Source organism: Hemitrygon akajei, unplaced genomic scaffold (assembly GCF_048418815.1).
Source record: "Hemitrygon akajei unplaced genomic scaffold, sHemAka1.3 Scf000106, whole genome shotgun sequence".
NCBI lineage: Eukaryota > Metazoa > Chordata > Chondrichthyes > Myliobatiformes > Dasyatidae > Hemitrygon > Hemitrygon akajei.
In genome coordinates this window covers 351785-369148 of record NW_027331992.1, presented here as the reverse complement: position 1 = coordinate 369148, position 17364 = coordinate 351785, and the positions used below count along the sequence as shown (strand labels likewise).

At 42.6% G+C, this 17364-nt stretch overlaps 1 protein-coding gene across 1 annotated transcript; it reads left to right on the top strand.

Annotated features, from left to right (window-relative positions):
* The first annotated feature begins 381 nt into the window (after positions 1 to 381).
* LOC140723265 (antigen WC1.1-like) lies at positions 382 to 9436 on the top strand. Its single transcript, XM_073037876.1, has 8 exons — positions 382 to 437; positions 518 to 592; positions 2002 to 2313; positions 2443 to 2478; positions 4191 to 4307; positions 5130 to 5237; positions 7094 to 7183; positions 9140 to 9436. The coding sequence occupies exons 2-8, from the start codon at positions 526 to 528 to the stop codon at positions 9151 to 9153; spliced, it is 744 nt and encodes a 247-aa protein (XP_072893977.1). The 5' UTR covers positions 382 to 437; positions 518 to 525; the 3' UTR covers positions 9154 to 9436.
* The last annotated feature ends 7928 nt before the right edge of the window (positions 9437 to 17364 follow it).

Below are 17364 nucleotides of genomic sequence, written 5' to 3'. Positions count from 1 at the left end.
ACACACACACACACACACACACACACACGGCTAATTTCTTTTGCAGAAGTAGAACAAACGCGATTTCCACTGTATGCTAATTTTGCGAAAACCTTTGTTTCAAATGTATCCTTATTCAGAGCACAAAAAGTTGCGCCTGCAGGACGGAGGTAGTCGATGCGGAGGAAGAATTGAAGTGTGGTACAACGAGACCTGGGGAACAGTGTGCTCCACGAAACTGGATGCCAAATCTGCAGAAGTGATTTGCAAACAAATGAAATGTGGACCAATAAAATATATTTATCCTGGCTCATATAAATTTGGAAAGGGACTTGGACCTATATGGTTGGATAAGATTAAATGTACTGCACACGAATCGACCCTTTGGCAGTGTAAGTCAAAACCGTGGGGAAAACACGAGTGTGACCATTCGGATGACGGAGGAGTTGTATGTGAGGGTAAATAAGAGAATCTTATATCTATTTACGTTTTACATCTTTTTTGTATAAAATCGTCAAAATATTTATTTTGCCAACAGAAACCAACATGACGGAAGGATTCACTGAAAAAGCCTGCTTGCAAGAAAACACATTCTCTTCTTTCCCTTCAGAAGGTAACGAATTCGAAACGCCTTTGCTGAAATCAGAAAGCCTTGTATAAACGTCACTATAATTTCGTACCTTTTGCCCTCAACGAAATTGTGTCCGCATTGACTAAAATCCTAGTTTCCCGTGACTCTGTTGAGCACTGCCAAATGGGAGTGTCTTGTGAAAAATTCCATTCCCAGACAGAAGATAGAGGGAGTTAATTGGAAATAATTGGGAGAATTTGTTATCTGGCAAGATTATAAATGATATGCGGGAATTGTCTTATGGCCAGTTGGACGGACTTGGGAATCGCTATTACCTGGGAAGAAGGGAAGTGAACGATGGAAGTAATGGGGTTATTCAAAGGCGAGAGACATTGCTGGTTTGATCAAAATAAATGAAGCAAATATATGTAAACCGAGGCATACATAAATGCAGTCGGGCTACTGGGCAAAATAGAGAGATGAATAAAGGCTGTGATCAATAGATAAAGATATCTATTTGGTTGGAAATGTGAGAAAAGGAAACTTCAAGGCATACTGTGTTACATTACCAAAATAACACAAGTGGTTAACTAGAGAGAACATAGGACGACGTATGTTCAAAGCCCATAATTTATGGTTGGATTGAAAGATATGCATGAGCTATATTCGACTATTTTTTTCGCCGGCATGAACTAAACACAGAAAAACGGTGGCTGATAGTGTCTTCATCGTGTGGTTGAGCAAATCGTGATGAGGTATGAATTGAAGAGGAAGGTCTGTGACTTGCCTTCATTAATCGGACACTGATGGTAAGAATAAGATATGTTGCGTGTTCATTCAACGATGAATTGACTGCAAAAAGTGTTTGTGGATATGTAAGGCAATGGTTTCACATTATTTATATTGCCATTCGTTGCATTTCAAGAAGCATGTGGGGGCTATAAATGAGACGTACTCAAAGTCTGCCTGGATACGAAAGGACGGAAACACTTCAGACTCATTCTGCGGACCTAAAATTAGTCCTAATAGATGCATAACATTAGGTGAGACAGGTCAGGTAGAGAGTCTGAATCATTGTAAAAAAATACCAAATATTAACGGACGTATTTAAGGTGACAGACGACGGCTTAAATGAAGTGTTAGAGGAAAACCTTTATTCGTAAATTGAGCATGATGTTGCTTGGAACGGGCTTTGAGGAGTGATATAGAAATATTTACAATTACCGTCTTTGATAGGCTTTCCGCTGGAGTAGGCAAGTGTAAATATTTGACCGATATCGATTATATGAGGCGGAAGAGAGGTGGCATAATTTGCATAGTGTTGGATTAAGAAATGGTGTGCCGAGGTGCCTGCCCTTGCGTTCTATAATTAGTTCTATTTTCTCTCTGACGAACTTCAGATTCCCAGGTTAAGTATTAAATACATTTTCATTTTATTCTTTCATACCTAGATGTTCCATTGCAACTTGTTGGCGGCAGTCACAACTGCTCCGGAAAGCTTGAGATACGGTTTAATAAAAGTTGGGGCACGGTGTGTGACGACTCTTGGGATCTGGCCGATGCCAATGTAGTCTGCAGACAGCTAGGGTGTGGCCTTGCTCTCTGGCCTCCAGAAGATGTTAAAATGACCCAGGTAGCCGCTGCTGTCTGGCTTGATGAAGTAAAATGCACCGGGAGTGAATCGTTTCTGTCCAGCTGTCGTTCCTCATCATTTGGTCAACACGACTGTGATCACAAAGAAGATGTCATCGTTCTTTGTTCTGGTATGCTTTGGGCTTTGTCTGACATTTCAATTTCTCTCCAACTGATTTGTAAATTTCGTAATTAAAAACATCAAATATAAACACCAACAGAGATGCGTTTGTTGAAACTTCTTTTCAATCTGTACACAGGTTCCAGAGTGACTCCTGCTGAACGCAACAATTCAGGTATGGATTTTGACGCTTAAATATCGCATTTATGCTGCAGATATCAAGAATTGATTATTCGTATTTCCTAACTGCTAAGTTCACAAGAGATGATTTGGAAACTGCATGGGACCTTGATTGTCTCGCCAATAATTGTAAGCAGGAATATGCAGAATTCTTAAAAACTTGAACTCCACTCCCGTTCAAACATTTTTTGTGACTCAACTTGTAGCACATTCGATACTCTTGAGAAAGTTTTGATTTTTGCAGATAGTAAAAATTAAAGTTAAAAGGAAATTTGTTATCAGATATCCATATATCGTCATATACTGCCTTGAGATTCATTTTCGTACGGCATTCAGTGTACATACATAGAGACATAACAGAAATTCTAAAGAAATTCTCAAAAACAAGCGCGGAAAAATAACAAACACCAAAAGGCAACGAAGTACGCAAATGGAAAACCAGCAAAAATGTCAACAGATGGATCAGTAAAAATTAATACTGAGAACAAGAGTTGTGTAACCCTTGAAAGAAAATATAGATTGTGGAATCTGTTCACCACTAGAATAATTGAAGTTGCGCACCCTAGCAGGATCATGGCTGTTAATAGATAATAACTATTCCTGAGCCCTGTTGTGTGGACCCAAGGCTCCGGTACATTCTTCCTGATGACATCAGCGCTAAGAGTGCATGGCCTGATGAGTATTTAGTCATCCTGCGACAGCGCAGCATGTAATGTGTGCTCAACGGCAGTATAGTTGAATAATATTTTGGACCCGAAATAATATTCAAGATTTGGTGACGATCTGTAAGAGTGCAAGTGCTCAGTCTTATTTTTGAACCCTTAATGCATGCGTTGAGGAAGAAGTATCAGGGCTATGAGGTCCTATTTCCTCTGTTTTGCTCTGACTTCACAAAGACCAACATCGCATGTGGACCTGGCCTATAAATGCATATTTGGAATGAAATCAATTGCACTACTGCTAGTTACATACAGACTGCCAGCAGTAATAATCAGCAGCTTACCAACATTTTCTGGATCCATTGCGTGTCGTATGGGTTGCCTTAATCGAGTTAGCTCACTCCACTCCCACAGCATTCTCTCCTCAGCACTCCCACAATGTCCCAACTCACTCCCCTTCCACAGTTCCCTCCTAACCCCTGTGGCCCTCCCTCTTCGCCACAGCTGAGGGGAATGTGGTAGGTGATGGAAGAAAGGAGATTAACGGAGATCCAAGAGTGACACTATCTTTAAAATTATTAGCTAAATTATTAGCTAATTATTAGCTAAATCTCTGTTTGCTGATTAGAGGTGGATAAGAGAAAAAAAAACCATAGATAAGTATGTTGAAATAATTTCTTCCTGGAATTGTTTTCATAAAATTAAACTCACTTCCCTTCTTGCTGTTCCAATCCAGCAATGTGAGGGAAAATAGAATTTGAACACGACGTTGCTTGGGGTGTTTATCCTGATTTGATACCAGGTGGCTGGAGAGAACATTTATTGCTCTGGGAAATACTTCTGACATATCCGGCTTTATTGTGAAATAGTCCTTGTGTTTCCGCTCCGCTCTTTCTCTCATGAAATGTATAGGGATATAACTTTCAAAAATCGTGATAAATGAATATATGATTAAATTCATTAAACATCGCTCAAAATTTCGATGCATTGGATCTATAGTGTTTGTTTTCTGTTTATTGAAATATATGTTTTTACGTTTCGTTTAAAGCTTTTGGAAACTGGACCCCATCCATCATGGTTACTGTCTGCATAATTCTTGGATTAATATTCATCATTGAGTTTTTAATACTGTTCACGATAACGTGGAGACGATCAGCAATCAGTGGTGAGGGGCAATCTTTACATCGACCTTTTATTGTGACGCTTTCAGTTTGTTGGGGTCTTCCCAAAAAATATTTTTGTGCAGAAAAGACTAAATTAAATATATTTTCACCGCTTTAGTTCGAAATTAATTTGACTTCTGTGAGACATTTATAATGGTGGCTTTCACTGTCCCTTACTGTTCGTGGATTAATGATAAATTTTCATTATGCAGTAATGGAAATTGAAGGTTAAATCTGATTTGGTAAGTGGCTGCTTCACTGTTTATTTCACTGTAAAACATCCATGCGCTGAACATCTGGACGTATAAGTTTCAAAAATCTGCTGTGTATTCTCGAATATTCTGATTCGGTTCTCCCAATCGAAGTAAGAGAATGCATTTTCCCCATTCCTTTTCTTCTTATCATTTTATCATTGAATATTCGCGATGCTTTTAAATTTCTTTGACACAGCCAAACTTTCTCTGTTAGGTGCTGGAGTGACGTGTGAATTTCCATCCTGTCTTCATCCGCTGCCATACTGATGGCATCTACATCTATCTAATAATAATATTAAACTCGTCTTCGATTCAAATGTGATGTGTATTCATTATGAAACAAAGATCGGAAATATACTCGCTCTTCTGTACCTTTCCCTTCGTCCTTCTGATGTCAAATTTATTCGGTTGATTGGCCAGGGCTATGATGCACACATCAGTCCGATTCAACGATCACGTTCCCTGACTCTTCAACTTGACTAAGATCATTTTAATTTATTTTAATTTAATCATAATATTCGTGTGCAAATTCGTTGATGCCGATGTTCATCTCAACTCCCTCTTCATTAGGTACACTAATGAGTGGCCAAGGATTACCTATTGACTTTTACCAAGCAATTTATGAGGAAATTGAGAATATTCCACCATTCAAGAATTTTTCTGAGATGCAAGATTCAGGTCTGTATTATGACACAAAATCCGCGATGTACAAATTGATACCGTCTCAATTCATCCAATATTGTGATCAAAATCAAGGAACAACAAAAACTCACGGCTCTGTAGGTACTTCAGAAATGAAATTGTAACAAAAATAATAATGGGGCATCATACAATAAACAGAAGAGATTCTGCGGATGCTGACAATCTTGAGCAAAGCACACAGTATTCTAATGGAACTCAGCAGATTAAGGTGCACCTATGGTAGAGAATGAACCGTCAACGTTTAGAACCAAAACATTTTATTGGCTCTGTAAAGGAGTTACAGAAGCCAAAATAAGGAGCTGGAGCATGGGAAAGGAGGGTAGGTTGGTTGGTGATAGGCGAGATCGGATGAGAGGCAAGGAAACCTTATGGCACGTGGGAAATTAAGTCAGAAGCTTCGAGGGCATAAATACGTGTGGTAAATAGACGATGAAAATGCATATCTATTGTTCCGTAGCAGAATTGTGAGGGATGCTGTGAACCAGGTTTCAGCTATCTCAGTCTGGAGTCTGGAGTGGTATGATATCACTCATGATCATTGTACGGAACCTCAATTAATAATACAAATCTGAAGCATACACTGCCAGCATCTGCTGATATAGTCCCCAGAGTATTAGAGGCATTTCCTTTCCTCTTTCCTGAAACAACTAGGATTTTTTCAGCAATTTCGATGAGCCTTCGTTCGAAACTTTTCTCTGTTCGGCAATAGAATGTGGAACAGAGAGCACTGAACATGGAGCAACATGGCACAGTACGGTTCATTACGCTCACGATGTTGTGCCGACCTGTTAACTTACACGGGATCAATTTTGCTCTCCCATCCTACACATTCTTTAGTTGCTTTCACATAAAGCAATTGACCACACGTGGCCACATAAAAAGTTTTCTAAATGGCCCTAATATATCTATCTCCAATACCAGCCTCGAAAGAGCGTTCCCCGCTTTCACCCCTAGCAAAATTACCACTGACAACACTGCATCATTTCTTCGAATCAGATTAAAGGTAGCTCCCTCATATCAGCCATTTCCGATCTTGGAAAAGGCTCTGAGGAGGAGCACTCTATACCGAACAATCTGTAATTAAAAATTGCGCCCCCTACTTCGGGCATCATTCTGTTAAATCTCTTCTACACCGTCTCTGAGGATTCATGCCGTTCTAAAAATGAGCTGACCAGAAGTGAATGTGATATTCTAAGCGTGATTTAATCAGGTAAATTATTTCACAGACTATCCTCCCGAATAATTTACCCACCACGAACTATGGCTCACTCTTCCAAACTTTCCAGGGTCATACCTACTCACATTCTAGTACGAAGACATTAACTAGAAACGTGAACTCATTCTCCCTCTGAACATGTTCTGCTAACTGGATGACGACTTCAGTCACTTTAGCTTATTTTACTTCTACTTAGTATATCGAATGAACTGTAACCGAACATTAACTGTCCCCACTTAAAGAAAAGCCGTGATAAGTACCCTTTCATCGTATTACTTTATCAGTCTATCTATCTTTCATTCTATATATTGTTCTCATTCACCTGCTGCAGGATTGCCGTAGTTATCTTCATTCGTCAATGATAGCGTTTCCAAAAGCAATACGCACACGAGTTCGCAATAAAATCGATTCCATGTGCACATTTAGATTATTTTATTATCAATTCAAGGCGGAACACACATCTTCCTTTTACCTTCCATTGAAGAGTATTCAAGGATTTTGCCATGTATGGTAATGATGATACTGTCATTGATGTAATGATTGAATGATGTGTTCATTACAAAAACAAGAAAAATACCAAATAAATATCTTGAATATCTATTTCTTTGAATTTTAGTTACTGGATCCAGTCATTCCATTAATGAAGTCGAATATTACACCGACGACGATCTATACAGTACATGTCATGCTCCACAAGACCCTGAAGGTTTGTTTTCCAGTATTCACGGTCGGTACACTTATTTTCATTTTGCTGTACTTTAGTTCAATCTGTCTGTGATCATAAACCGGCAAAGAAAATTGTCGTAACGTGTGCGTACTGATGTGGTTGAACAATCTCGTGGTTTTGTGAGGGTCTTGCGTTACAAGAAGCGTGTTATTAAAGCCTGTAGTCAGCATTCAATTTAACAAAGGTCTGATTTACCCCTTTTAAATCACTTTGAATTATAGTCCTTTAAATATGAAATAAACGAGCATGCTTGGAGTATGACAAAATAGGTCATCATCCCAAGTAATTTGCTGCACAGCGGCAATCGTCAGAAATAATGTTTTATATATAATCGCTCCCTGACCTGGTTCCTGACGATCGCAATGATGTTGTGGGTGTCATAAATTATTCCTTAGACTGTGTGAAAATGACGGACAGTGGTCGTCCTGATATTCCGCTAGGCGGGGAAAAACTAAATATGTCAGGGATGGGTTAAGAAGAGGAGGAGGGGCATTAACGGAAGCTCAGAGAAGGCAATGCTCACGCCATTAGATTGGAGGCTACCCAGCTGGTATATAAGGTGTTGTTCTTCCAAGCTGAGTGTGGCTTCATCTTGTCAGTAGAGGAGGCCATGGATAGACATATCAGAATGAGAATGGACAGTGGAGGAGGCCATGGATAGACATATCAGAATGGGAATGGACAGTAGAGGAGGCCATGGATAGACATATCAGAATGGGAATGGACAGTAGAGGAAGCCATGGATAGACATAACAGAATGGGAATGGACAGTAGAGGAGGCCATGGATAGACAAATCAGAATGGGAATGGACAGTAGAGGAGGCCATGGATAGACATATCAGAATGGGAATGGACAGTAGAGGAAGCCATGGATAGACAAATCAGAATGGGAATGGACAGTAGAGGAGGCCATGGATAGACATATCACAGTGGGAATGGACAGTGGAGGAAGCCATGGATAGACAAATCAGAATGGGAATGGACAGTAGAGGAGGCCATGGATAGACATATCAGAATGGGAATGGACAGTGGAGGAGGCCATGGATAGACATATCAGAATGGAAATGGACAGTAGAGGAGGCCATGGATGGACATATCAGCATGGGAATGGACAGTAGAGGAAGCCATGGATAGACATATCAGAATGGGAATGGACAGTAGAGGAGGCCATGGATAGACAAATCAGAATGGGAATGGACAGTAGAGGAGGCCATGGATGGACAAATCAGAATGGGAATGGACAGTGGAGGAGGCCATGGATGGACATATCAGAATGGGAATGGACAGTAGAGGAGGCCATGGATAGACATATCAGATATCAGATATCAGATAGACAAATCCCAATTTGATATTTCTATCCATGGCCTCCTCTACTGTCAAGATGAAGGCACACTCAGGTTGGAGGAACAACTCCTTATATACCGCTGGGTAGCCTGCAAACTGATGGCATGAACATTGACTTCTCCAACTTCAGTTAATGCCCCTCCTCCCCTTCGTACCCTATCCCTGATATATTTAGATTCCCCCACCCGCTTTTTTTCTCTGTTTCTGCCCATCACTCTGCCTGTTCTCCATCTCCCACTGGTGCACCCCTCCCGCTTTCTTTCTCCCTAGGGCTCCCGTCCTATGATCCTTTCCCTTCTCCAGCTCTGTATGCCTTTTGCCCATCACCTTTCCGGCTCTCAGCTTCACCCCACCCCCTCCGGTCTTCTCCTATCATTTCTCATTTCCCTCTCCCCTTCCTACTTTCGAATCTCTTAACATCATTCCTTTTAATTAGTCCTGACGAAGGGTCTTGGCCCGAAACGTAGACACTGCTTCTCCCTATAGATGCTGCCTGGTCTGCTGCGTTACACAAGCAGTTTGTGTGTGCTGTTTGTTTGGTGAAACTGTGTTTTGTGCTCAATTTGACGCCAGTCATTTTCTCTATAACAGAGCCCAAGTCCTAGGTTCGCTTACATCTGGCTTTCCGTGTTTTCTCTTCGACTGACAACAACGATGAAATGAACGACAACAGTTCAGGATTTCCAAGTCACTTGCAGCTCGAATCGTCAACTGTTTATTCCCATCCTTCACGTCAGCCCGATGAAGACCGAAAAACAAACTCTTTTGCTTGCACTTTCTATATGTTATTGTCTGTGAAGTACGCTGTTGTAGAATTGTTCAATATAGGCACAATAAAGTGTGCCGTAGTCAAATATTAGCGACAGGCTCTGGAACTGCTATAATAAATGAGGGAAGAATTCCATATGATGCTTTTGAATTAAATTGCAAATTTCTATTGAGGTAGCATACCTTAGCGATGCTTGTAATCCATGTTAAAGTTAATGTCACTGTCAGTGCGATTACATTGCACTCTTAAAATCTAGACACTTTAATATATTCAAGAAAACAATATTATTATCGGTATTGGAATTTAATTGCAATCCCTTTTATACAACAAGAAATAACTTCGATTTATTTGGCAGGCCAAATTTATAAACAAGTGCACAACTTCTTTTAGTATTGACAGTATTGATTTCACATCAAATAAAATGTAGTACACTGACAGCATGTCCTTTCCTCCAATGCAGAAAGATGAATATGCTGATTTTCAGATTGTTATTTTCTATTGCTCTATTCCCAGTAACGGACGTATTGATGAAAACATAGAAACTCGGAAATCTACGGCACATTATAGGGTCTTTGGCATAGAGTGTTGTACCCATCATATAAACTGCTCTGGAAACTGTCGAGAATTTCCCTACCGCATGGCTCTCTATTTTCCCGGCTTCATCTACTTATCTCTCTTAAAGGAACCTATTTAATCAGCATCTCCCACCTTTGTTGGCAGTGCTTTCTACTCACCCGCCACTCTCTGTGTGAAAAATATACCTCTGAAATTCCCTGTCTACCTTCTTCTAAGCACCTTAAAACTATGCCAACTCATGGTAGCCATTTCAGCTCTGGGTGAGAAAAAGCCTCTGGCTATCGACACGATCAATTCCTCTCACCATCTTTTACACCTCCGTCAGGTCACCTCTCCTCCTCCCTCGCTTCAAGGAGAAAAGGCCAAGTTAACTCAACCTGTTCTCATAAGGTATTCACTCCACTCCCGCAACTTCCTTGTAAACTTCCTCTACACTCTCTCCATAGTATCCACATCTTTCCTGTAGCGAGGTGATCAGAATTGAACATAGTACTCAAAGTGGGGTCTAACCATGGTCTTCCCTTGCTGTAACATTACTGCAAGGCTCTTGCATTCACTCAGTCCCACGGTTGATGAGGAGCATCACTCTATGCGCCTTCTTAACAACACTGTCAACCTGCGCAGCAGCTTTGCCTGTCCTATGGTGACGGAGCCCAAGCTCTTGTTGATCCGCAACGCTGCCAAGACTCTTATTATTAATAAAACGTTTTCGTAAAATATGACCTACCATTATGAACTGCTTCACACATCTGAGCTGAACTCCACCTTCCACTTCCCAGCCCAATTCTGCATCCTATCAATGCCCCGCTGTAACTTCTGACAAACCTCCAGACTATCCACAACAACACCAACTTTTGTATCATCAGTAAACTTGCTACCCACCCAACGCCACCCCCCCCCCCCCACTTCAACTTGCTCATCCAGGTCATTTACAATAATTACAAAGAGGAGAGGTTCCTGAAAAGATCACTGCGGATCTCTACTGGTCACCGTCCTCCATGCAGAGTATGAACCATGGACAATCGTCACTTCCCTTTTTTGGGAAAGCTAATTCTGGATCCACAAATCAATATCTCCTTGATCCTACGCCTCATTACTTTCAGAATGAGCCTCGCATGGGGGACCATAGTAAGTGCGTTACTGAAATCATTATAATCAGAGTATCCACTGCTCTACTTTTATCAATGTACTTTGATACATCATCAAAATAATTCAGACAGTTTCATTAGGCACCTGCCCTTGAAAAGGCCATGCTGACTATGCTAAAGCAGATTATGTCTCTCCAAATGCTCATAAATCCTGCCTTTCAGTATCCTTTTCAATAACTTGCCCACCACTGAAGCAAGACTCATTGGTCTATAATTTATAATCTCTTCTCTCTTTCTTGTACACAAGAACAACGGTTACAAGCATTCAATCCTATGGTTCCTGTCCCGTTCCTGCTGACCTTAAATCACCGCCAGTGTCTCAGCAATCCCTTCGCTCGCTGCCCACAGTAGCCTGGTGTACAACTCATCCGGTCCCGGCGACTTATCTAACTTAATAATTTCAAAATTTCTAGTGCGTCCTCTTTCCTAATGTTTATACACTCAAGCGTTTCAGTCCGCTGTAAGTCCTCCCCACAAGTGCCAAGGTCGTTTTCACTGGTAACTACTGAAGCAAAGTATTCTTAAAGGGCCTCTGCTATCTCCTCCAGCTCCATGCGCATGTTTCCACTTTCGCTCCTGATTGGTCCTTTACTCACAAGGCTCATCGACTTGCTCCTCACATACTTGTAGAGTACCTTGGGTTTTCCTTAATCCTGTTCGCCAAGGCCTTCTCGTGGATCCTTCTAGCTCTCCTAAATTCATTTTTGGGCTGCTTCCTGGCACCCTTATAATTTTCTAGAGTTCAAACAGTACCTAGTTTCTTGAAACTTTCACAAGCATTTCTTCTCTTCTTAACTAGATTTTCTACAACTTTTCGCAAATTGTCTGCTTCTATTTCGCTCATGCACCATGGTAAAGGAGATAGATTTGCGATCATTACCTCCAAAATTCTCTTCCACCGAGACGACGTTAATTTTCCAATACCAGATCAGATACAGCCCCTCCTGTAATTGGTTTACCTACATATCGTGTCAGGAAACCTTTCGGAATACTCTTAGCAAACTCCATAACCTCAAAACTGCTTGCTCTAAGGAGATGACTGTCAATATTATGAAAGTTAAGATCACCCATCACAACAACCCTATTATTCTTGCAGCGTTTCAGAGTCTGCCTCCCCATCCGTTCCTCAATACTTCTGTTACAATTGCGGGGTTAGGGTGTTAAATACAAAAACAACTAGTAGTGTTATTTTCCCATTCCCGTTTCTGACTTCCATTCACAATGACTCAGTGTACAGACCCTTCATAACTTCCACCTTTTCTGCAGCCGTGATAATAGCCCTGATTAGTAGTACCACTGTCCCGCCTCTTCTTCTCCCTCCCTGCCCCTTTTGAAACATCTGATTCCCGGAACACTCAGCAGTCATTCCTGCCCCGAGAGATCCAACTTTCGGTAATGGCCAAATTATCATAGTTTAACGTATTGATCCAGGTTCATCCGGCCTGCCCTGTTTATGGTTCGACCTGCATTAAAATAGTCACATTTCCAACCATCGGGCTCAGTGCTTCATTACCTGTCATTCCTTGTGCGGCAACCGCCCCATCCTCTGCCTCTTCACTTCAGCGTCAGCAAACTTCCCTTCCAGGATATTGATTCCCTTCCAGTTCACATGCCTCGCGTCACACTTGTAAAGGCCACTCCTTTCCCAGAGAGGATTCCAATGATCTGAGAATATGAAACCCTGCACCACCTCCTCAGTCACGTATTCATCTGCCTATATTCCTGTTGTGACCTTCACTAGCTCCTGGCACCGGAAGTGATCCGGAGATTACCACCTTGGAGGCCCTGCTCTTCAGCCTCCCTCCTGACTCTCTAAACTTACTGCCCAGGACTCTACCTCTCTCCTGTCTATGTCATTGGTACCAACATGTACCGCGGCCTCTGGCTCATTTTCAAGAACATTCTGCAAACGTCCGGAGACATCCTGGAGGCAACACACTAGTCCAGAGCCGACCACAGTGCCCAGCTATGTCATCGCCCTCAGCAGTATCCAAAGGGGTTTACATGTTGCTGAGGGAAACGGCTACAGAAAGACCCTGCACTTACTCACTTCTTCCTTTACCTCTCTCGGTTTTCATACATCGATTGCCCGAATTCTGCCCTCTGGGTGTAACCACCTGGCTAATAGTTCTATCTATTAAATGCTCTGTCTCCCGGATGGTCCTAAGCTCACCCAACACCAGCTCCAGATTCTTAATGCGGTATTTCATGAGCTGGAGTTGGCTGCTCTTCTCACGTGTGTAGTCATCGGGGAGATCCTGAGGTTCCATGATTTTCCACATCCTACAGGAGGAGCATTCCACTACCATCCTGCCTGCTTTGTACAATGGGCAACCACGACTAAGTTCTCTAATGTATTTCTTTGGCTTCTGTTTCATTTCTGTCCACGCCTCATGAGACAAAGTATGAAGCCCCTAGTCACACCGGGGGCCTACACAAGACAATGCCGTCCCGCTTGCCCATTCCATACTTTTATTTAATTCAAAGAGCTCTGTTCCTACACTGACTGGGTCTCTGGAATGCCCACAAAACTCCCTTTTAATACCAGATTCGCCGCCCTGCGAATCACCTCCTCAATGTCCTCTGCTCCCAAGGCTGATCGCACCTCTGGAATCCGCTGATTGGACCTCCGTGTTTGGTCAGAAACTACTTAAGTTGATGTTTGTCCTTTTCTTATACAACTTGCAAAAGATATTCTTTATTATGCTTAATACTCACAGATGGAATGAATAAATTATGACATTCAAACTCTGGAAATGAATTACATTTCTTTATCGATTAATTTATCTCGTTCATTTTCGTAAGCGTTTTTGCTACCATAACAGGTGCAAATAGAGCACGGGGTGTGGGCACAGTTTGGGAGGGCGTTCAATTAGACGGAGTTTGGTTTCAGAAAGCGTTACCCTTTAATAGTTACAGACGTTCAATGTTGCATCGTCCAACATAAAGATCAAGAAAAAATAAAATTTAAAAAAATCAGATGGAATTCGATATCAAAGTTGTCATTTCGGTTGAAAAACAATGAGAACTACAAGACAACAAAACCATATTCCAACAAATGCTAATCCCTTCAAAGTAAAAACAAAATATATCAAACAGACATTTTTAACCACTGTTCCTATTCAGATCTTTTACTGAAAAGCAAATTGCAAGTTTTCATTATCGTGTGGAGAGACCGATGATGCATCAATTAGCTTGTAAGAATCTCCGTTCGTAGAAGTGTTTCAACAATGTCAATGCCCATCAGATGACATAGATAAACATTGTACATGAATTTAGAAGGTGGGTGTCACATGCCATGTTCAAATTAATGGGTAGTAGACGCAGACTCTACACTGAGATCAATGTTCTGCTTTTAAAACATAGAAAACCTACAGCATATTGCAGCCCTTTCGGCCCACAAAGTTGTGCCAAACATGTCCCTGCCTTAGAAATTGCTCGGCTTATCCGTAGCCCTCTATTTTTCTAAGCTCCATGTACCTATCCAAAAGTCTCTTAAAAGACCCTATCGTATTGCCTCCACCACCGTTGCCGGCAGCCCATTCTACGCACTCACCACTCTCTGAGTGAAAAAACGTACCCCTGACATCTCCTCGGTACTAGCTCCCCAGCACCTTAAACCTTTGTCCTCTTGAGGCAACCATTTCAGCCCTTACCCCCATTGGTTAAGCCAGGCCATCGCCGTTATCCCTCTGGGGGTTCTGTCCCTTCCTGTCCGTTGCTCCCGTTAGGTAAGCCAGGCCTTTGCCGTTGCCCTACAGGTAGTTCAGTCCCTTCCTAGCCCTCACCTCTGATGGCTTGTGCCCAGCACCTTGCCCAGACCTCCGTGTTTCCGCCTGGGAGGCGGCCCTACCCGGGATCTATGTGGCCTGACCTGAGGTCTCTTCTGCCTGCCTGAACTCTGGGATCTTCCTGCCCTGCCTGAACTCTGGGATCCTCTCGCCTGCCACAAACTCTGGGATCCTCCTGTCTGCCACGAATTCTGGGATCCTCCTGTCTGCCACGAACTCTGGGATCCTCCTGCCTCGCCTGACCTCCGGGATCCAGCCCCACCTGCATTACCCCATGCGTGCCATGGCATCCCCATCCTGTCCTACCCCTAGTACATCATAGCCTGCGTCCTGCATTTGGGTCCATTCCATGTCCGCTCCTGACATGGACAGGTTGGGTGAGAGGGCAGATGCATGGCAGATGCAGTTTAATGTGGATAAATGTGAGGTTATCCACTTTGGTGGCAAGAACAGGAAGGCAGATTACTATCTGAATGGTGTCAAATTCGTAAAAGGGGAAGGACAACAAGATCTAGGTATCCTTGTTCATCAGTCACTGAAAGTAAGCATACAGGTACAGCAGGCAGTGAAGAAAGCTAATGGCATGTTGGCCTTCATAACAACGGTTGTTGAGTGTAGGAGCAAAGAGGTCCTTCTAGAGTTGTACAGGGCCCTGGTGAGACCACACCTGGAGTATTGTGTTCAGTTTTGGTCTCCAAATTTGAGAAATGACATTCTTGCTATTGAGGGACTGCAGCGCAGGTTCACGAGGTTGATTCCCGGGATGGCATGACTGTCATACGTTGAAAGATTGGAGTGACTGGGCTTGTGTACACTGGAATTTAAAGGATGAGAGGGGATCAGATTGAAACATATAAGATCAGACAATAGACAATAGGTGCTGTAGTAGACCATTCGGCCTTTCGAGACTGCACCACCATTTTGAGATCATGGCTAATCATCTACTATCAATACCTGGTTCCTGCCTTGTCCCCATATCCCTTGATACCCCTATCCATAAGATACCTATCTAGCTCCTTCTTAAAAGCATCCAGAAAATTGGCCTCCACTACCTTCCGAAGCAGGGCATTCCAGACCCCCACAACCCTCTGGGAGAAGAAGTTTTTCCTTAACTCTGTCCTAAATGACCTACCCCTTATTCTCAAAACATGCCCTCTGGTACTGGACTCTCCCAGCATCTGGAACATATTTCCTGCCACTATCTTGTCCAATCCCTTAATAATCTTATATGTTTCAATCAGATCCCCTCTCAATCTCCTTAATTCCAGCGTGCACAAGCCCAGTCTCTCTAAACCCTCTGCGTAAGACAATCCAGACATCCCAGGAATTAACCCTGTGAATCTACGCTGCACTTCCTCTACAGCCAGGATGTCCTTCCTTAATCCTGGAGACCAAAACTGTACACAATACTCCAGGTGTGGTCTCACCAGGGCTCTGTACAAATGCAAGAGGATTTCCTTGCTCTTGTACTCAATTCCCTTTGTAATAAAGGCCAACATTCCATTAGCCTTCTTCACTGCCTGCTGCACTTGCTCATTCACCTTCAGTGACTGATGAACAAGGACTCCTAGATCTCTTTGTATTTCTCCCTTACCTAACTCTACACCATTCAGATAATAATCTGCCTTCCTGTTCTTACTCCCAAAGTGGATAACCTCACACTTATTCATATTAAACGTCATCTGCCAAGTATCTGCCCACTCACCCAGCCTATCCAAGTCACCCTGAATTCTCCTAACATCCTCATCACATGTCACACTGCCACCCAGCTTAGTATCATCAGCAAATTTGCTGATGCTATTCTCAATGCCTTCATCTAAAGCGTTGATGTAAGGGATTGGACACACTGGAGGCAGGAAACATGTTCCTGATGTTGGGGGAGTCCAGAGCCAGAGGACACAGCTTAAGAATAAGGAGTAGGCAATTTAGAATGGAGTTCAGGAAAAAGTTTTTCACTCGGGGAGTTGCGGTTCTATGGAATGCTCTGCCTCAGAAGGCAGTGGAGGCCAATTCTCTGGATGCTTTCAAGAAAGAGTTAGATAGAGCACTTAAAGATAGCGGAATCAAGGGATATGAGGAGAAGGCAGGAACGGGGTACTGATTGTGGATGATCACAATGGCATTGAATGGCAGTGCTGGCTCAAAGGGCCAAATGGCCTACTCCTGTATCTATTGTCTCTTGTCTAAAATGTTGGTGGAACCTCGGAGGCCAAGCGGCATATATGGGAAGTAGTAAACAGACGACGTTTCGGGCCAAGACCCTTAATCAGGTCTGGGGGAAAAATGTCAGAGGAAGAAGTGTTGGGGTGAAAGGGGTGGAAGAAGGGGTAGGTGATAGGTGAAACCGGGAGAGGGGGAGTAGTGAAGGAAAAACAAAACTACTTAGAAATAATTTCTTTCACGATTCTCAAAAGATCATTGCTAATGCCTCCACATCTCTTCAGCCACCTCTTTCAGATCTCTGGGGTGTCCACCATCTGGTTCAGGTGACCTATTTACCTTCAGACCATCTGTTTCCCAAGAACCTTCCCC